Genomic DNA, 22,103 nt, shown 5'->3' with positions numbered 1-22,103 from the left:
CCTCTCCTTTTGCTCCTTTGCTGCCTTCTTGCCCCTATAAGTAATTTTGAAGAAAGACAAATATTAATAAGGTAGAATGCTAAATATGTCCAATTATTATTAAAAAATACAGAAAATAGTGATTTTACCCTTATTCCTGGGTTTCCAGGTTGTCCTGCCTCACCTTTTTCTCCCTACAACATATTAACAAGTCAGAAATAAAAAAAACAAAAACAAATATATTGACAGATTTCCCAAGTTTGCTCTGTTGAATAACAGATTCTTAAGTGAATCTGTGACCAGGAAATGGACATTTAGGTATTCCTAAAGTAGTTGTAAAGGCTCAAGGTTTTTTACCTTTATGCAATCTATACATGAAGGTAAAAACCTTCTGTGTGCAGCAGTGCCCCCTGTCCCCCCTAAAACTTACCTGAGCCCCATCTCAGTCCAGCGATGTGCACAAGAACCTGTAATAACTAGGGGGTTGTTCACACTTGACTACATTTCTAACACCTAATAAAAATGCTCCTATAGTGTTAGTATGGGCGTTAGATTCCCATTAACGAGCTTTAGTATGGGCGTTAGAATGGCATTTTGCAAGCGATAATGATGAGTTAAAAATGCTCCCCAAATGCCCTATGGGCAGTTTTGAAGCGTTTTATGAGCCTTTTCCATTGTGCCTATTCCATTACAGGAAATAAATTAATCCTAACGCCCCGCAACCTCACTGCAACTGCCTGCCAAAGCTTTTGCGAATTGTTACCATAGACCTAAATGGGAGGCGTTGAAAGGCTTCAAACGCCTCACGACTCAACATGAGGCTTAAATTTTAAAGGTACGCTAACGCTGCATATTTTGATGTGAATAGCGCTGTGTGCTTTCCATTTTATCATTTGCATAGGCGTTTGAGGGGCGTTTTTAAGGCCTCTCAAACACCTGCTTTTAATGCCAGTTTGAACCTAGCCTTACTGTTCCAGCTTTCTAATGTAAACATAGCACAAGGGCTTTGGGAAAGAGAGTAAGCTGAGCTGCTGGGAGAATGTCTTCAGTGCTTCTACAGTGAACTTTGAAGCTGAATTTCTCCTGCAGCTACAGAGGTCAGTGAAGGAATGTTTTAAACTGGATTTCCAGGTATGACAAATTTTACATTGTCCAGCTTGGATCAATGTAAGTATGTATGTGCCATACCTGTGAGATCCCCATGGAAGCTGGAAATCACTGTAGTAGGCACCGCTAATGCAGTCACATACACTAGAATCTGGATCTCATGCCAAGTGGCTGCTTACTGAACACATGCAGTCACATGTAAATAAAAAGGGTTTTCTGATTGGAAAAACTGGAGCCAATTGGATGCCGAGTGATTGGCCCCTTGTGTTCCCAATGCAGCAGGGCAGCAACTCTGCACGAGACCTGGAAGCTTGTGGAGATCACAGCACACCAAATGTGTTACTGCACAGTGGTGGAATCAGACCCCTATCTAGTTTAGTATAGACTGAGGCAAGGTTTTTACGCCTCAGTCTTATACGGTAGTTTTTCAGGACTTTGTCATGGAGACAACCATTTCTTTTGTGTGGCTGAGACAGGCCTTGATCAGCTAAAAGCTGGGTCAAAAAGGCCAGTGAGTTGTATATTTCTATAGGGAATTGAGCAGGGGAAAGAACCATTACATGAAAATGTAGGTTAGGTAGATGGATAACAATAATTTTACCTGGGTTCCTTTAACTCCATCATCTCCAATGTCACCCTGAAAAGAGAGTTTAATTTAAATAAAAGTGTTTTTAAATTTAGGAGTAATAAATCAATTCTAGTAGGGTAATGTTATTATTGATCAGTTTCTAAGCAGCTTTCAATGGTAGTTGTTAACTCACAAGCACAAATTACTGTTTCCGAAATGTGTTTATTTCTGCAGTAATTTCACTGCTTTCTAAACATGGGATATCATTTCTAAATTATAATTACAATTAATTACCTTGTGCCCCTTTGGCCCTTGAATTCCCATTGAACCTTCCAAACCAGGCAATCCTGACTGTCCCATTTGACCCTAGAAAGTCAAGCATATATTAATTCTTTAAAAATCAGAGAGAAAGGCTCAAGGCATTTATCTGCCTTGGAAAAAAAAAAAAATAGAAAAATTACTAATTTGGGATCAGCCTGAGATCAGTTTAACATTAATTAGATATATATTCATTTCAACTTTTATGGATGTAATAAAGTGGACCTACTCTCAAAAATTGGAGATTTTCTGTGTTATAGGGGACATCTTAAAATAATACTTGTGCATTAGCCAGTGGCATAGCGTGGGGGAGGGCAGTCGGTACGCTCGCCTGGGGCGCAACATTTAGGGGGGCGCAAAATTATTCCTGCACTGTCCGAGTGTGCTGTGCCTATTTCCCCTCCCTCCCGCCTCGTGATCCCTCTGGTGGGGCCTGTTGCTTGGGGGAGGAGCAGTATAGATGGAGAAGCATGGAGGTACGGCGGCTGTTGGTGTTGGAGGGGGCAGTGCTGGGTTGTACTGAGGGCTGGAGATATGCAGGACTTTCCAGCCACAGTTAGTAGAAATCAGGTAGATCAGTGTAGGAATCAGGTGGGTCTGGCAGGTCAGTATAGCGGTCAGGTGGGTCTGGTAGGTCAGTGTATGGGTCAGGTGGGTCTGGTAGGTCAGTGTAGTGGTCAGGTGGGTCTGGTAGGTCAGTGTAATGGTCAGGTGGGTCAGTGTAGGAATTAGGTAGGTCAGTACTACTGTACTAGTGGAAGGGACTTGGAGTGCTAGAAGTCCACGGGTTAGGGGGGGAAAATACTTACCTTGCCCCGGGCACTGACAACCCACGCTATACCACTGGCTTTTGCTGTACCCTGAAAAAAAATTTTGTCCTGAATTTGATATGTGCATTTGCCTAGACATGCCTGTGTCCACAGCCTTATAGCTATATACTGCATATGCAGTGTGGAATCAAAGGCACTGCTGCTAGTCTTATTAGATTTGCAGTGAGATTTGCTGAAGTCACTATTGTACTGCTCACTCTTTGCTTTTCTAGAGGCTTTGAGATGAGGAAGAAAATCGACTGCCTTCACGCAGAATAAAGCATATTAAGCCATTTTTTGTAAGCATCAGATGCATGGAGACCACTGGTAATACTGTAGACTAATCCTTTGTCCCCTGCCTGCTTTTTTGTGCATCAGTTTAGTTCTACATTACAGGAATACATACATATATATAGTGGGGGAAATAATTATTTGATCCCCTGAAGATTTTGTAAGTTTGCCTACATACAAGGAAATGAATTGTCTATAATTTTTATCATAGGTGTATTTTAACTAAAATCCAGAAAAAACACATGATACAAATGTTATAAATTGAGTTGCAGTTCACTGAGTAAAATAAGTATTTAATTCCCAAGCAAAACATGACTTAGTACTTGGTGAAGAAACCATTGTTGGCAAGCACAGAGTTAAGACATTTCTTGTATTTGGTTACCAGGTTTGCTCACATCTCAGGAGGGATTTTGGTCCACTCTTCTTTACAGATCTTCTCTAAATACTTAAGATATCCTGGTTATAGCTTGGCAACTCAAAGTTTCAGCTCTCTCCATACATTTTATATAGGATTAGGGTCTGGAGACTTCCTAGGCCACTCCATGACCTTAACACGCTTCTTCTTGAGCCACTCCTTTGTTGCCTTGGCGGTATGTTTTGGGTCATTGTCATGCTGGAAAACCCATCCACTACCCATCTTCAGTGTTCTAGCTGAGGAAAGAAGGTTCTCATCCAAGATTCTGCAATACATCATCCCGTCCGGCCCTCAATGCAGCAAAGTCAGTCTGTACCATTAGAAACAGCCCCAAATCGTAATTTTTTTCCACCTCTGTGCTTGACTGTAGGGGTGGTATTCTTAGGGTTATAGTCAGCATTTTTCTTCTTCCAAACACAGTGAGTCGAGTTAATGTCAAAGAGCTCAATTTTGGTCTCATCTGACCACAGCACTTTCTCCAAATCCTTCTCTGAATCATTTAGATGTTCATTGGTAAACTTCAGATGGGCCTGTACATGTGCCTTCTTTAGGAGGGGAACATTGCGGGCACTGCAGGATTTCAATCTTTGGCAGCGTATCGTGTTACCAATGGTTTGTTTGCTGAATGTGGTCCCAACTGCCTTGAGATCATTCACAAGCTCCTTCTGTGCAGTTCTGGGCTGATCCCTAACTTTTTCTCATGGTCATTCTTACCCCATAAGGTAATATCTTGCATGGAGCTGCAGACTGAGGGCGATTGGTTATTTTGCATTTCTTCCATTTGCGAATAATCGCTCCAACAGTTTTCTCCTTCTCACCAAGCTTCTTTCTGATGGTCTTGTAGCCTTTTCCAGCCTTGTGCAGGTCTACAATCTTGTCCCTGATGTTCTTTGACAGCTCTTTGGTCTTGCTTATGATGGTGAGGTTTAAATGGAAGAAAGAGATCCTGTGGATGGGTGTATTTTAAAAAAACATAACCAGTTGTTGTTAGGCGCACCTTCCTAAATTGTCAGGACTAATCTGTGTACCATGTGAGCACATACTGTAGCCAGTATGGGGGAGCCAGAATTATTGTTGGTTGGTAGGGGATCAAATACTTATTTTACTCACTGAACGGCAATATTTAACATTTGTATCATGCGTTGTTTCTGGATTTTTGGTTGATATTCTGTCTTTATCATTTAAAATACACCTATGATAACAGTTATTGGCCCTTAATTTCTTTGTAAGTGGGCAAACTCGAAGAAGTGGAATGGAAACAGTTAAGTATGCATATTATATTTTTGTGTATAATTAAGATTTTAATTATGGATCACTATATATGAAATGACACCTCTTTGTAGATAAGATTTCCTGTTTAGATGTCGCTATACCAAAAGCTTAAATATCAACAATTAAAACTAGATCCCTTTTCTCCTTGCAAACCTGAATAGAGAGATGTCTAGTCTCAGGATGCCACCTGGTAGCCAAGTTAGGCTGGTTCTTATACAAATAATTAGTCATTGAATAATTTAAATAATTTTATCCACCAATGATAAGTAAGTAAATAACACCAGCTGCACACACTGGGCAGGTTTCTATAGGGGTATTGTTTTCAATTAATATATAGCAAGATCAGGGAGATAGGAGAGGGAGACATTGAAGATCAAACAAACAGATTAAAGAGGACATCATTTCATCCATCATCAGACATCCCAAGACACACATCTTCCATCTTAGCTAGGCCTGTCTCCAACCTTTGATAGGCAGCCATCTTTGAGGGTTCGTTCAGCAGCCATTTTGGGGCCTCTCTGTTCTACCCAATGATTCACTACATGTAGTTTTGGAGGGTAACTATAATTTCTGATTTTCTTGATATTTTTGTTTTGTTTTCCATTTGCAATAGTTTGGTGGCTAATCTCCTCCCAAAATCCTAACACCTGGTGATTAGGTTATTATAATTAGCCGTATTGGCATACTTTTTAGACAGACTATGTCCTGTGATCCAGCTGTAGTGGGCCAAAGGATATGCAAGAAGGGAGAGAACTGGGAAGCGCCACCTAAGTGTAGAGGTTAAAAGTATTTATTGTACACAGGTTAAAATGCACTTACAGAATGTAAGCATTAAACAGGCTCATCATTATTATGTGTATTATGAGTAATATTCCTTTTATACTGTCCACACTTGGCTGCTGGTTATAATGTCTTATAATGTTACTCAATCATCTAGCTTCTGATGCCCAATCATTTCATGTAATCCTTTGCTTTTATTAGAGCCATTATGTTCCTGCTGTGGCTGGCTGTTATAGTCCCATGGCAATACATTTAAATAGCACCTTACGAACAGTTCCCCTCTAGGCTTGTAGAAGGAGTTGTAGCTCCGAGCGCATAGCCTGCCTGTCCGACTGTCTCTTCCATCCGCTGACGTCATTTTCACCTGCGTTCCACGCTGGTTTGTTTCCTGGTGGCCACAAGACATTCAGAGGAGCTGCATTTGAACATCACAGCCCTGTGGACGGTGTGATACTCCAGGGACAGTACGGAACTGCCTTCTCCCCTCTCCCCACTTTGATAAGCCTGTTTCATACTTACATCCTGTAAGTGCATTTTAACCTGTGTGCAATAAATACTTTTAACCCTTTACACTTAGGTGGCGCTTCCCTGTTCTCTCCCTTCTTGTATTTTTTTAACAGAGCTGGCTCCACTCTGAGGATAGCTGCCACCATTCATCTTGTACTACCTTTTCATATATTGATGGACTAACATATGGTTAATACATGAACTATTGATTGGACTTATCATTATTATTTCTATGCTGATCCAGCATTACCTTTGCGTCAGAAACACTGTCTTTTTTGTTTATTATTGCAAAGGATATACAGTAGTTGGTGAAACGCAGATTATTGTACGCCAAATTTAATAAAACTATTTAGGGTATCTGTGAGGGGGAAATAATTGTTTGATCGGCTTGTATATATAGGTGATAGTAGATAATAATTTATTTCTGATGTTGTAAAGTAACTTCTGTAAAATAAGATTTAATTTATATTTTATAATTTTGCAGTCTGTACTTTTCACCCTATTGTGTTTTAAAAGAATATCTGCACAGGCCAGAGAATCTCCGGAATAATTAGTCAGCCTAAATATTTTAATAAATCTTTTTTATTGGGGGCACTGTTATACATTGATAAACTGAACAATTTAATATAGCTGACTCCCTGGTACCATGTTATTCAAAGAAAGCGCTTGAAGATATTGGGAGGATATACAGATGTTGCAGATGGTGTCCTATGTAGGAGTCAAACCCAGAATCCCTATGTTGTCAGGTAAGAGTACCATCCATGTATCATGTAAGAGATGGCAATACTGAGAGAGGGAATTGTGATTTGCTTACCTATGATCCTGAGAAGAGAGTTATGGTTTACATTTCAAGGGGAAGAAGAGGTGGGTGACCTCCAGGTTTATGCATACCATTGAGTAATGGTGGTTGATATCTGCAGGGGCTGGGGTCTAGAATCTGACATCCCCACTCAAAGAACCTATTAAGTAATATAGATGATGTTGGAACATTGGCTAATTGTGTATTGCAAGCTGCTGAAGAGGATGTGAGTGTAATTGAACTTCCCCTACATTTCACCCAAGTCCCTCTCTTACAGCTACCCACCTCTTGCAAATGTGCTTCCTATCCAACTGTACAGCAGTACAGTTTCTCATTTTCTCATGAATATGCCTCCTTGTTGCTCTTTATTTCTTTTTTTTTGTGCTTATAATACACATTCGTCACTATTAAATTCATGTTTTACGACTTGGTTACACGTTGAAACCTTTTTTCTTTTACAATAAAAGACAATGGCTGCAGATAAACTTTCAATATCTCATATTTTCACAAAATAAATGAAAAAATCCACTTATACCTGACCTGTGAATTGTCATAATCAAAATAAAAACTTGGGGTAGAAAACAGTGTGTGAAAAAAACCCCCCAAAAAATATGTGTTGTTTTATTAATAGGATCAAACATTAGAAAAACAAAAAACGGCCACTCTTACAACCATTTGGTGTTCACTGTAAAATATACTTATACACATTTTCTATATATTTTGTTTGTTGATAAAATGACAAAATGCCCCATCAATATTGCTCTTCAATAGAAATGGCAAAACCATGTTTAATAGGCAGTCTCAGTTGCGGAAAAAACGCATTTTAGAGCAGTTTTCACCTACTTTCAGTCCAGGAAGTCCTGATGGTCCTGGAAGCCCTGGTTCACCTTGTATGCCCTGGAATTTGTATAAAAATGTCAATATTTATATTTTTTAAATACAAAGACACCCAGACAAACATTCAGATTAATACCTTTGGCCCTTGAGGTCCTTCTGCTCCTGGCAGTCCATTTGCTCCATTGTCACCCTTTTAAAAACAGACTACAACTTAGAAGCCACATAATTCATACTTTAGACTGTGTGAGAAGTTGGACATTAAGTTGTTTCACTAAGGCTAAGGTGCATTTTCTGTAACCTAAACATGTCATAAGAGAAATATAGGAGCTGCCATCGCTAACCTCCTCCTGAAATACTTGGTGAGTGCCTGTTATGCTGAGCCACTTTTTTTAATTATTTGAGGTATTGACTCAGGAAAGTTGAAGAAAAAGTTCTCTTTACAAGCTTGCCCCGGGTCCTTGAGTCAACGTATTAAGCCTAGTTGGCTAGGTTTACAGTCAGGCAACTGCCATTTTTTGAAGGGGAGGTCAGCAACCATATGCTACTGTTATGACAGGTTAGCCTTGAATTTTTGTTTCAGAAAGCCGCATAGATTCAAGATCAATTAACAGATGTTGGAGATAATTACAATGTATTCAAAATGGCTGCATCTGAGCTGAATTTATGATATTATTGCAACAATAAGCTTGACACTGACACACTGAGATTTGTTAATATATATATATATATATATATATATATATATATATATATATATATATATATATAAACACTGCTCAAAAAATGTAAAGGAACACTTTGAAAACACATCAGATTTTAATGGAGAGAAATATCATGCAGGATATCTATACTGATATGGACTGAGTTATGTGTTAGGAACAAAAGGATGCCACATCTTTTAATGGAAATGAAAATGATCAATCTACAGAGGGCTGAATTCAAAGACACCCAAAAATCAAAGTGAAAGTACAATGCAGCAGGCTAGTCCGTTTTGCTGAAATTTCATTGCAGCAACCCAAAATGGTACTCAGTAGTGTGTATGGTCCCCCACATGCTTGTATGCATGCCTGACAACATCGGGGCATGCTCCTTTTGAGACAACAGATGGTGTCCTTGGGTATTTACTCTCAGATCTGGACCAGGGCATCACTGAGCCCCTGAACAGACTGAGGTGCAACCTGGTGGCATCGGATGGACCAAAACATAATGTCCCAGAGGTGTTCTATTGGATTTAGGTCAGGCGAGCAGGGGGGCCATTAAATGGTATCAATTCCTTCATCCTCCAGGAACAGGCTGCATACTCTCACCACATGAGGCCGGGTATTGTTGTGCACCAGGAGGAACCCAGGACCCACTGAACTGTATGTTCCTGACAATGGGGCCAATGATTTCATCCCAATACCTAATAGCAGTCAGGGTGCCATTGTCTAGTCTGTAGAGGTCTGTGCATCCCTCCATGGATATGCCTCCCCAGACCATCACGGACCTACCACCAAACCGGTCATGCTGAACAATGTTACAGGAAGCGTAACATTCTCTACGGCTTCTCTAGACCCTTTCACATCTGTCACATGTGCTCAGGATGAACCTGCTCTCATCTGTGAAAAAGCACAGGGCGCCAGTGGCGGATCTTCCAATGCTGGTGTTCAATGGCAAATTCTAGTCAAGCTCCATAGTGCTGGGAAGTGAGCACAGGGCCCACTAGAGGATGTTGGGCCCTCAGGCCACATCCTGAAGTCAGTTTCTGATTGTTTGGTCAGAGACATTCACACCAGTGACCTGCTTGAAGTCATTGTGTAGGGCTCTGGCAGTGCTCATCCAGTTCCTTGCACAAAGGAACAGATACCAGTCCACCTGATGGGTTAAGGACCTTCTATGACCCTTTCCAGTTCTTCTAGAGTAACTGCCTGTTTCCTGGAATCTCCATGCCTTTGAAACAGAGGTGGGAGACACAGCAAACCTTCTGGCAATGGCACATATTGATGTACCATCCTGGAGGAGTTGGAATGCCTGTGCAACCTCTATAGGGTCCAGGTATTGCCTCATGCTACCAGTAGTGACACTGACCCTAATCAAATACAAAACTAGTTAAAAACAGTCAGAAAAGGTGAGTAGGGAAAAATAATGTCAGTGGCCCCCCCACGTGTAAAACTATTCTGTTTTGGGGACATTTCATTGTCCCCCATCTAGTGCCCCTGTTGTTAATTTCATTAACACCAAAGCAACTGAATCTGATTAACAACCCCCTCTGCTACTTAACTGAACAGATCAATATCCCAGGAGTTTATTTGACTTGATGCTATACTCTGAATAAAAAGCGTTCCTTTATTCCTTTAATTTTTTTGAGCAGTGTATATACAATAGATATATATATATACACATAGTATACAGTATATACCAGTCTACACAACTTGAAAAGTTTTTACAGTAACCACATGGGGGCAGTACACACTAATCAATAAATATATATCTATATATATATATATATATATATATATATATATATATATATATATATATATATATATATAAATAATGTATAAAGCATAATTCATTACACCCTTCATCCACTGTTAATAAAATTCCTTTTGCTGTATGATAGCTTATCTGAGTTACCCTAGAGTATTTATTACATGTAAACCCAAGCTTTATATACTTTCTCAGATCTTTTTTTTTAAATACGTTTTAATTAAAATTTATTATTATGAGTTTACTTTGCTAAAACTCAGGTGTATCCCCCTAACTCCCTCTGGTCTTATCTAATTCCCGAGTTTGCACTATTAAAATGTACCTATAATACATCAGAAAGAAATTTAAAGGTCAGCAATGATAATTAAGCTGTAGAAAGATATCCAGACACCACAGTTGAATGGTAAGGTTCATCTCTGTACAGCTGGCTCTTTTTGATCTCTGTGTTCAATGTGCTGCAGAAAGTAGATTTCTTGCTTTATAATTTCTGTATTTTATTTTATGCAACCTGAAAAAGATCCTTTCCTCATAGTATGACAGTAAAATAAATAAACTGGACCTAAACTGCTTGCAGCTTTTCCACTCTTGTTGCAAATTGTGTATTTGCTACAATAAAGCAAGACATACAACATCATTTTTAATTAACCACTTAAGCCCCGGAAGATTTTACCCCCTTCCTGACCAGGGGGTTTTTTGCAATTTTTTACTGCGTGACTTTAACGGACAATTGCGCGGTCGTGCGACGCTGTACCTAAACAAATTTAACGTCCTTTTTTTCCCACAAACAGAGCTTTCTTTTGGTGGTATTTGATCACCTGTGCAATTTTTTGATCATGCGCTATAAACAAAAAAAGAGCGTAAATTTTGCAAAAATAACAATATTTTTCACATTTTTTTATATGAAATTCCCCAAAAAAAATGTAAAAATCAAATTTTTTTAACATTTTCAGCCAATTTGTTTTATGCTACATATGTTTGGTAAAAAAAATCGCAAAAAGCGTATTTTGATTGGTTTGCGCAAAAGTTATCGCGTTTACTAACAAAGGGAAAGATTTTTGTCATTTCTGGTGGTTTTTTTTAACGAGTAATGACGGTGATCTGCGATTTTTTTTTGCGGGACTGCGACATTGCGGCGGACAGATCGGACCCTTGACTGACATTTTTGACACTTTTGGGGTTACCAGTGACATTACTGCAGTAATCAGTGCTATACATATGCACTGTTACTGTAAAAATGACACTGGCAGGGAAGGGGTTAACTGTATTGGAGAGGGAGGGGTTAAGTGTGTCCTAGGGGCATGTTTCTAACTGTGATGGGACATGTCTACTATTGTAAAAACAGAGATCAACGGTTCTACATAGTAGAACCGTCTGATCTCCATTTTTACACAGGGGAGAATGACAGGCGGCTTGTTTACATAAGCCGCCCGCCTTTCTCCCGCTCTACCGACGATCGTAGTGTGACCGGCGGACATCGGGTCCGCCAGTCACACGCGTGGACTCTTCAGTGAACTTGCCGGGGCGGGCGCGCGCCTCAGCGGGCGCGCACGCGCTCGCCTCAGCGGGCGCGCACGCGCTCGCCCGCTATTGGCTCACAAACCGGTCACAGGCTAGTGACGTATATATACGTCACTTTGCCTGGCCGGGGCTGACCGCCGCAGTATATCTACTTGCGGCGGTCGGCAAGCGGTTAAGTAAAATAAACATTTTTTTATATTGACAAAAAAAAAAAAAAAAGGTTTATATTCAATCAAATTTTGTCACTGTGCCACGATGCACTTTTGTACATTAATACATATAACAAATCATACTAAAGAATTTGCAAGTAGAAAAATTGTAATTTGTGTCGGTAGCAGAATAATAGTGTTGGATAATTTGCATACACATGACTTATAAGTGATTAATAAATACTGCCTTTATTCCACAGGTACACCAGGATTCAAAGAAAGCCAACACAGTGGACTTCACTTACAGAATTTTCAAAGCAGTTTATTTTTATGTAAAATATTAACACCATCCATGTATTCCATCATAATAGCAGTTATGTGGCATAATATATGTTATCTGGCATGCAGATAATGCAACTCCATGTAAATCTGAAATGCTTTTGGGTTAATCTGACCTTTTCTCAAGCTTAGAGTCAATTAGACTCAAGACCCCCAAAAATATATTTATATTTGGTAGTGTTTAACTCTTATCCATAATAAACAGTAGGAAAAAACATGTCAATCAATCAATTAGCTGATAGGAGAAGATGAACTGTTTTATCCTCATTTTCCTAACTTTTTTAACAATAAGGAGCCATCTTGCCTTGCTCACATGACAAAACCAATAGAGTGGACCTGATGGAAAACCATTGTGTATAAACACCAGATAGCCCCCCCCCACCCCAAGCAATCTTAACATCTGAACTTTACCAAGCCTTGCCTGCATCGTCAGTCCACTGGATCTGCTGGAAAACTCAAATCATGACAAATCTGTCACTTAACCTTCTCCTCGGTCCCTTCCAATGTAAAAGAATATTGGCTGTTTTGAAATTCTAAACTATAAATCAAAATCTTATAGTATGGACCTAATATGATGGAATATATGGATGTTGTTGATATTTGAAAATGTAATAAAAAGTACTGAAAATGTAGAAAGTGAATTCCCCTGTGCCTTCTTTAGATTCAAAACAGCTTTCAACTCGGCTGATGGGTGAGGAATAGATGTGCTACTCAGTTTGAACAATGATCCAGTTTTCTTTGAGTTTTCTGTTTGATATCTTTGTTTTTAAGCATTAAAAATCCATTGTAGTGAATTTCTCAAGGTAATATTCCAGACCCCTTATTCAAAGCTCACCTTGAGGCCAGGTGGCCCAACGACTCCTTTAGGTCCAGGCATTCCTCTTTCTCCCTGAAATTGCAAGTGACTATTATTATTATTTCAGGTACTTATATAGCGCTGTCAATTTACGCAGCACTTTTACATATACATTACACATTCACATCATTAACTTTTGTTATTCAATCATAATTTTATATTATGTAAGAAATCAAGAGGATTTTAAATCCACACACTTTAAAGAAAACCTTTTTTGATAGAAATATGAAGACTCCTTTGGAAAATGCTAATTGCCTTGTTGTCATGCATCTTCTCTGGCTTCAAAAGTTTCTGAGACAGCATAACAGCCTTACAGATTGGAGCAAGAAACATCTCATTGATTGCTTTTATATAAGCAGCGCTGTATGTCAATAGTCATGAATGAAAGCACAAAGTGTGCCAGCACACCTGCATATATTTAAAAAAGCAATTTTTTTTTTTTTTTTTTTTTTAGGAGTGAGAAATTGTGGGGGAACCTCTTTATTTTTGCCATTTGGTCCTCATTTTTTAACAGAACACTTCTTATGAAATTCTTGCCACAAAGAAAACCAGAATTGGTTAGTGAGGGCTGTCTCCTCCACTAATTAGAGTTCTCCTGCTGCTACTCTCCTCCCCAGGTATATGCAATTTGGTCTCCAGTTCCCTGCTAGTAGAGGCGGAAGAATATGGCCACTAAAAAGTAGACCTTGGGCTTTAGTTTCTTGTGCCAGAGTCTTTGTGACTTTTTAACATCAAAGGTTACTTTACATTTTTAATGGAGTGTTGGGCTGGAGATGGAGTGTTGGGCTGTCAGTGGCCTATGAGTGAGCACCCCAGTCTAGGGGGAGGGGGTTACCGCCTGGGCTCGGGCATGGACAGGACCTTCTCAAAACACATAGAGGTGTCCTGGACAGGAGGCATGGGAGCAAGAAGAGGACAGCAGGAGAGCACCAGACAAGTCCCCAGGAGGAGCAAGGAACAGCCAGGAGGGCTGGTGAGTGACACACAGTCAGGAGGACTGGGAGGCACGTCTGACAGGACTGGGATGAAGCAGTCTGGGATGGGGGCAGAGCCAGTCAGGAGGACTGTAGTGGCACAGGCAGTGGAAAGGGGCAGATGCAGCCAGGAGGGCTGGCAGTGCCTGAAGAGGTGGTACTCGGAGCAGTTGCCACATGTAGGACAGCTAGCACTAAGGACAATCAATTTTTGCTACACCATAGGGTTCGGCGGTCCCTGCCTGCAAAGGGCATTTGCTTTGGGTCTGACTGAGCCAGTGTCAGATCTTCACATCAGTGCTAGCTGGTCCAGGGAGTGATAAACTACAAGTAAGTGTATGTGCTGAAAGTTGAGAAGAGGAGAATGTATATACCGGAATGCATATTGTTAAGTCCCTACCAATTTCTTTCAATCAAGTGGGCATCCCATATGCACCCTTCCCCATCCAAGTTCAATTCCCCTAAAAAAACAACAAAAAAAAAAAACAAACAAAGCTACAAGGACTACTTCTTTTCTTTGGGTGACTGGGAGTTTGTGTGCCTGGCTTTGCAGGGTGGGAGATGAACACATTCACCAGCAGCCCCTACGGGGGTAGCTCTGCACATAAGATCAGTGACATTATGGGGTATATTTATAAAACACTCATTGGACGAATGTCACAGACATTTGAGCAGGCTGCACACATCTTGGCTGTTATTTTGTTAATAGATTAAATCCTATGATTGTTGACTCCATCTAGTGGCCGAAATGCAGTCAATTTTCAGATTGAGGTATTTAAAAAAATGTACCACATTATGGCCAGATGGAGTTGACAATCATAGGAATGAATCTATTACAGAAATACAGCTGAAATTTGTGCAGGCTGCATGAATGTGTAACATTCGCACAATTAATGTTTTATAAATAGAACCCTATGTTTTTCATCTTTTGTGGATTACTCCTTTAAATATCATGGTCAGATGCTAGAAAACAGGGCATACTTGTAAATGCATGCTACCAACTTTAGTAATAATTATCAAAGCCTTCTTTGTCAGTTCTGGGCTAACACAAACAGGTTAGGCTTCCAGGATGCTAGAAAGAGAAAACAGCTCAGAGTTACCTTTGATCCCACTGTGCCAGGGAGACCAGGGGCACCACGAAAACCCTAAAATTAATTATAAATGAATTTGTTTTTGTAAGATAAAGTCATACAATGATCAAATTAAAAATTGTTTAATGCATTTTATCTAACATTATACATCTATTGTGAAAGTATAACCAAACAGGTTATGGTGAGGTTGGCTAAAAAAAACAAAAAAAAACAAAACAAATCACTCCCTGCCATAACTTGTCTGGTCTATTTTTTGTTGATCCCCAAGCTCTGATTAATAGTAGCCATTGTTTCCATGTACTGCACTTATGATGATAACCAACAAACCTAAAATAGCTGCAAGGAAATTCGAAAATAAATGCGTCTATCATATTTGGATATATCTCTGTTTGAATCGATTGTGTATAGATGCACAGCTGGGCAAGGGGCATAAAGGAATTAATTGCATGGCTTGGCCTTCTACCTATAAAAGATTGATAAATGATTAAACTCCTTTTTTAGGGTTTGTGATGAAAAATGAGAAATACCTTCTTTTCAAAGAAATATCTATTGTACCTAATGTGTACTCGAAATACCCCAGTCACTGACCCCTAAGCATATAAAGCATTAAAAGGATTTTTACAAACTTAGTTTACGTTTTCACAACATGAAGTGACTATTTTTTGTTACCATCAGTCAATAGTGCCCTCTAGTATTTTGAAGAATGTATATGTTTCATAGAATATATTGTTATTTTGTTTTAAGACTTCTGATCTTTTCTAGATGTTGCAAAAGTCTGATAACTATAACTTCTTTTTTTAATCTTACCGGTATGCCTGGAGGTCCATCTATTCCAGGCTGACCCGGCGGACCTTTATCTCCCTGCAAATTGTAAGGTAAACAGTTATTATCTGTCTGGGTTTCAAAGAATTATAATGATGGCTCTACCAATAATTACTAAAAAATAATTCATATATTCTCCAAAATTACATTGAGAGAGACCCTGTTACCAGACCATTCATTTCAGCAACAATCTTACCATAGGACTATTTTTGCATTTATTGTATTTGATATTTACCTGTAAAAGCCTCCCTGTTGTAGACATCCAAAAGACCTGAACCTATTTATGGGCACTGCCAACTGGGATGTAATGTCAGCAGCTTTAGCGGGCTCAGAGCTATCCCTCAAGTGACATTCTGTAGTATTCCGCTTCATCCCTACCCAGCTTATTTGGGGAGGAGAGGGGAAAAGTTGAGCCAGTACAGACAGTAATTAGATACCACCAAAAGAGGAGAAGGCTATAACGTGCAAGGAGGAAGTGTGCTATGCTAGGTAATTGACTCTTCTGAACTAGCCAAAGCAAGTTCAGAGGCAGGTTCCAACTGTTGGTTGTTGGGTGAGATCGCTTCCACGCACCCCTGGTACATTTGTGCACTCCTGAAAGCACTCCTTAAATGTTTCTTGGGCTTCCACCTGCAGGCCAGGGGGAGTGCCAGGGGGGGTGCCAGGGGGTAGAGGGGATAGAGACCAGTGAACTTCTGTAGTAAGAAACATGTATTACATCAATAATGGGTTTAGCTGTTACTTTCTTTGGCCACTGTGGCTCATTGCTCTGCTCATTGTGTCTCTAATGAAAGAGAACCTGCCACAACAAAATAGCATCACATAGAAGACGTTTGGTCCCCTGTGTGATAAAAGTAAATTTTAGTGAAAAAAAGTTTAAAAAATAAAGTTACATCCAAGCCCTTAACCCCTCCCCTCCATAAATGTTGAGCACCCACACACATTTTTTTTTTAAGCCCGTGGCGTGTGAAACACACTCAAAAGACTTACACCCGGTGCATAAAAAAGTGCACACACGCAAACATGGAAACACAAAAAGTGCACAGGGTGTGCGAAAATGGTCTTTCCTCCGAAGAGGTAGGACCCTAACCTCGATCCCCCGGGGCGCAAGACTCCTGACAGGGATTTAAGGTACTTCCTATGGTCTGTCTGGCCGAAACCAGACAGACCCCGTTCTCCAGGGGGACTGCCGAAACAGCCCACCCCAAGTACTAGGTGGGGCTCCCCCGAAGGGAGATCCCATGAGAGAGGGCAAACTAAGCCAGAAGGCCATATCCACCCCCTCCCAAGACTCAAGGCTGGGCCCGAGGACCCACACCCTACAAGTCGTGCAAGGAAAAAAGGTGATAGTGAAGTGACAAAACTACAAAGAAAAAGCACACACAAACAAAAGGTGGGGAAGGGGAAGTGGGGAAGTGAATTGGTGCCAATGTGAAAATACAAAGGCAGGCCTTCCAGCCGGAATAAAAATTCCTCTGGTCTAAGCCAAAAGGCCTGGCCCAAGAGGCAGGTGCGGAAAAAGTGTGTGTGGTGCAGTGACCAAGGTGCCGAAAAACTCAAGGCAAGCTGCCCCTCACCAGTGAGAATTAAGGCACCCCTGGGCTGCCACCCCAGGGGCACATACACCACGGGCTATTTCAGTCTCGGCCCAAGGCCAGACCCAGTGTAGCCCTATCCCATCAGGAGGCATCAGAACTTTAGACAGCTTGGGGAGAACCTGCCTTCAACTGGGGACAAGCCTTTTGCAAGGCCAGATTCAACCCAGGAGGAAAGGCCCTCCCACCGCCATCCGCCATTCCTTACCAATCACATCCAGGAGCAGTACTAACCGGTGGAACTATGCCGGCTTTCTCGCTCCCTTCAAACTGATAGGGGCGGATCCATTCAAATCAGAAGGCAGCGGACCCATCCGGCTTTCTCTGACAGTGCCTACTTCCCGGTCCTCCAGTTACGCCCAGAGCGCCCCGATTCATTTCAGCCCCTGCCGATACTAACCATCAAGGTCCATACCAACTGATAAGAACAGATACTACACTTGATCTTAGCCAAAAGGCCGAGAAGCACTCCGAGAGCACCCACACACATTCACATGCAAATGTAAACACACATGTTAGCTATAGGAAATTTATGGTATTGAAGTTTGTCGCTGTTTCCTGACATGTTGGGTATCTATTTACTCGGTGCAACCTCACGTTTCTTATTTTCCAAACAGTTCAGTTATATATTGTGTTGCATAGCCTAAGTTTAACTTTGTGCTTGATAAACTATTGCGCTAATATCAGGTAATGCAAAAAATTTTACACAGACCTATCATCCGCCTGCGCAGCAGGGATCAGCACACCCGTGTGAAAGGGGCCCTAATGTTACTAAATCAAATGAAGCAATCTCCATCCGGTCAGGAGCAAGCAATGATCTTGTTTTTGTAATTTCCTTCACACAGGCTTGGATACCCAATGAGAGCACAGGTTCGTTTTATTTATTCAATTTTACTTTGCAACAGCCTCTACTCCTTAGAAAATCAAGATCATTGGGGCTGATTTATTAAAGGCAAATATTCATTTTGCAAGATAATTTTTACCAGAGCTTAGTGATTGTGGGGAAGTTTTACTATGTAAAGAATACCCAAACATGTGCAAAGAAAGTTAAAAATAACAGCATTTTTGCTTGCAAATGATTGGATGATGGAAGTCAGCAGAGTATTACCACACTCACTAAGCTCTGAGCAAAATGTCTTTGCAAAGTGCAACTTCCCATGCTAAGTGAACAACCTATTTGTTTTTTTTTTTTTAAATCAACCCTATTATGTCTTTGTCCACAATGCATGTTATTGCAAGGGCTTGATTTGCTAAAGGCAAATAGCCTGTTCACTTTGAGAGGGAAGTTGAACTTTGCCACCACACATATAGGTTACCTGGGTGGTAAGAGGTTAAAGCATACCCTGTTCATTACATTTTAGGATTTCTCTGTTTTTAATTTGTTTAATTTTTTGTATTTTCCCGGGCATTTGTAAATACTGAATTTTAATAATCTAGATGCCAAACTATTAGAATATTATACCTTTGCTCCAGCAGGCCCAGGGGCTCCGTTTCTTCCAGTTAGTCCTGGTTCACCCTAAAACAAGTTCAGAGTATTAGGTCCACTATTAATCTTTGGTGATATTTAGGCCTCATGCACACTGAACGTTTTCACACTCTTCTAGAAGCCTACCTCCTGGCAGCATTTTGGAAAGAAAACGACTGACGCTTGTAAAAGTGTATAAAGTCTTTAGCCACATTTACTCGCATCATGCATTTGGGCGTTAATTCATCTAATCGGCAAGATAGAATATAGAATTTATTCTGGCCTTTGAAATCAATTATTGCACAAATGCTAAACACACCTAGTGTTAAAACATGTTTACAAGCGTCAAGCGTTTCTTCTGTCCAAACTCTGCTGCTCCTGGATGTTTTTTTTTTATTTCCTGCCTCTAAACTCTCCTGCCAGTAAATGCTGCTAAAAGCCTGTGTCTGCATGGATGTATAGGCTAACATGCAGGGGAGGAAAAAAACATCAGACGCTCCTTGGAGCAGTTGTAAAATGTCCAGTGTGTATGAGGCCTTAAAGCCGAGCACCACAAACCAAAAATGCTATTTCATTTACTTTTAAAAGGGAAGTAGGGGTTTTATTTTTTATTTAAGATGCATACTTACCTAAGTGGATGTAGCATCGGTCCAATACTGCATCTGTCTCCCAACACCTCTAAGACTGAGAACCGAGCGATCTAACACCACTGATCGCTTGGTTCCCACAGCTCTCTGCTCTGCCCCCCCCCCCTGGGCTCAGTAGAGCACTGGGCTGTGGAGGGGGTGGGAGTGGCCGGATGTTGGTCCAGGCATGTGGGCGGTTCCCAACCATATGGTCGCAATCCTTCCAGAGCCTGGACCGGCTCTGTGACATCAGCTGACAGTGGGCTTCAGCCCGCTGTCTGCTGAAATCGGGTCACAGGAGTGCAAAATAACTGCACTTCTGTGATCCACAGAAAAGGTACAGCCAAACGAACCTTGGCTGTGCATCCCCTTTAATATTTAAAGCAAACTCATCCATGTATCTGAAGAAGAGGACAAGTCCCTGGAAACATGTCATGCACACCCCCTCTTCCGACATCAACCAGGCATTTTGACAGCTGTCATTCTCGTGTACAGCCTAGAACGCCACTGTCAATACCCATACTTGGAGTTGACTGATTCCTTGTCATCCTCAGTCTCTGTTTTGCTCAGTGATGTCTACAGCCTCACACTGATTACAGCTGCTTGGTCCCAGGTGTTCCCTATCCATGCTGTTTCATGCTAACTTCTATGTAAGAAGTTTGAGTCCTGTTCAAAAAACTATCTGCATGGAGTTTGCATGTTCTCTGTATGCTTGTGTGGGTTTCCTCTGGATACTCCGATTTCTTACCACACTTCAAAGTCAAGCTGATGGGTTGAATAGCTACTCTCTCAAAACTGGCTCTAGTATGATATTCTACTGAGTGTGGCTGAGATGGTTATGCCAACAGCAGCTAAAGCACTTTGAGCCCCCAGGGAGAAAAATGCTATATAAAAATAAATGTAATAATAAATAATGAATAATATTTCTTTAGGATCAGTGATGCAAAATTACTGAAGCTTTTGGGTCCATATGGAAGCCAGGTAGTGAACAATTTTAGAAGCAGAGATCAATAATAGCAGACAACACAATCCCACCATACAGGTTTACCTAAAAAAAGAAACAATACAAGCAGCCACACTGCAGGAAAGAGCAATGGTCCGTGGACTCCAATGTTTGGATTTGTTGCTAGAGTTAAAGTAAGCAAGCACCTAGTTACAGTTACATAGCCCTAGTTTCCACCCGAAACTGACTACTTAGCTTGAATCCTTTTGCTAACCCTAGTAAAAAATATACATAGAGAAAAAACTTACTGGTGGACCTTGATGTCCTGGAGGCCCAACTGTTCCTCTTTCACCTTTATTGCCCTTAAAAAAAAAAAAAAAATACCAAAAATGAGCATACTTTGACTTCCTTGGTTAGCATATTAAAAAAGAAATATCTAAACATTTTCAAAGATAAAATGTTCAAAAGAAAAGTAATGCATAACAAATATTTACTTGACTGTCTGTTCTTCATAATAATCGGGTAAAATTTTAAATATACATGGAACTTTTTGTAGAGTAATGCAATAGAACTAGTTGCTATATGTACAGAATGTATATATGTTTTATCGTACACTCTTCTGTACACCATTATTTATAATATTCCTTAATTCAAATATTTTATTTTTTTCATTTTTGATAAAATAAAGGGAGGGGTGTTAAAAAAGGTATCAGATTTGTTTTGGGCATCTGTGTCTCATTAGGGAGATTTCCCTTCACCCCACATCTAGACTTTACAGGAATTGAGAAAACATCTTTCCAGTGTTAGGGGAATCCTCAAAGAATTGTCACCAGAACAAGTTTTCTCAAAGGAAGATTTCCCTTCTATTCCTGTTGTATACCCTCTATAACCCTTTATTCCCGGTGATATTGGTGATCTGGAAAATTAGAGCTATACTTTTAGTAGGAAGTTATCACCGTTTGCTTAGCAACAGCTGATAATAAACAAATAGTAGTAAAGTACAGATATATATTATATGCTCATATTATTTTGTTAGCAGTGTTTACCATTTCCATAGTGTCAGCATTGTGTTTTCTGATTTTTTTTTACTCTCTTGCTTTAAGAGTAGTACTATATTTTAATCTAATTTAATCTGTGCATATTAGTGGTACTAGAAATCTCTCTTTTAAAGAGAATGGAATTCCAGGCTATTAATAAATCAGCTGAAATCTGCTCCCACCTCTTTCTAACAGCTATACTAGCTACTCTATAGAAGGAAGATGCTCAGGCTTGGTTCACACTTCTGCCTGTTGCTGCGGGTGCAGGAATTGCAGCGATTTCTGCACCCGCCATCACCCGCAGTGAAAACGTTTTTTTTTTTTTTTTTTTTTTTTTAAATGGCACACACATGTAAAATCAAAGTAAAGAAGACCATTTAATTTTCCTGCGGCCAAATTTTCGAAAAGGTGCATGCATCTTTTTTTTGTGGAAACGGAGGCACTGCAGCCCATTAATTTATGGGCTGCCATGCCCCCACAAACATGGCCCACAAAATTGCATTGGTGTGACTCTAGCGTTATACTTACCTATTCCCA

At 40.3% G+C, this 22,103-nt stretch overlaps 1 protein-coding gene across 1 annotated transcript in view; it reads right to left on the bottom strand.

Annotated features, from left to right (window-relative positions):
• LOC309556511 (uncharacterized protein) overlaps positions 1–22,103 on the bottom strand; it is a gene marked incomplete at both ends in the record, with an annotated part of 159,225 nt that overhangs the window by 23,931 nt on the left and 113,191 nt on the right. Inside the window, 11 exons of the mRNA XM_082258960.1 lie at positions 2–34; positions 129–173; positions 1,688–1,723; positions 1,949–2,020; positions 7,689–7,742; positions 7,819–7,872; positions 12,993–13,046; positions 15,088–15,132; positions 15,886–15,939; positions 18,958–19,011; positions 20,838–20,891. Of these exons, the coding sequence (XP_082115086.1) occupies positions 2–34; positions 129–173; positions 1,688–1,723; positions 1,949–2,020; positions 7,689–7,742; positions 7,819–7,872; positions 12,993–13,046; positions 15,088–15,132; positions 15,886–15,939; positions 18,958–19,011; positions 20,838–20,891 (555 nt within the window). The remainder of the gene's footprint in view (position 1; positions 35–128; positions 174–1,687; positions 1,724–1,948; positions 2,021–7,688; positions 7,743–7,818; positions 7,873–12,992; positions 13,047–15,087; positions 15,133–15,885; positions 15,940–18,957; positions 19,012–20,837; positions 20,892–22,103) is intronic.

Source organism: Pelophylax lessonae (genome assembly GCF_965119305.1).
Source record: "Pelophylax lessonae genome assembly, chromosome: 5".
Classification (NCBI taxonomy): domain Eukaryota; kingdom Metazoa; phylum Chordata; class Amphibia; order Anura; family Ranidae; genus Pelophylax; species Pelophylax lessonae.
The sequence above is the reverse complement of the archived record's forward strand: the minus strand, read 5'-3'. Positions and strand labels throughout refer to the sequence as shown.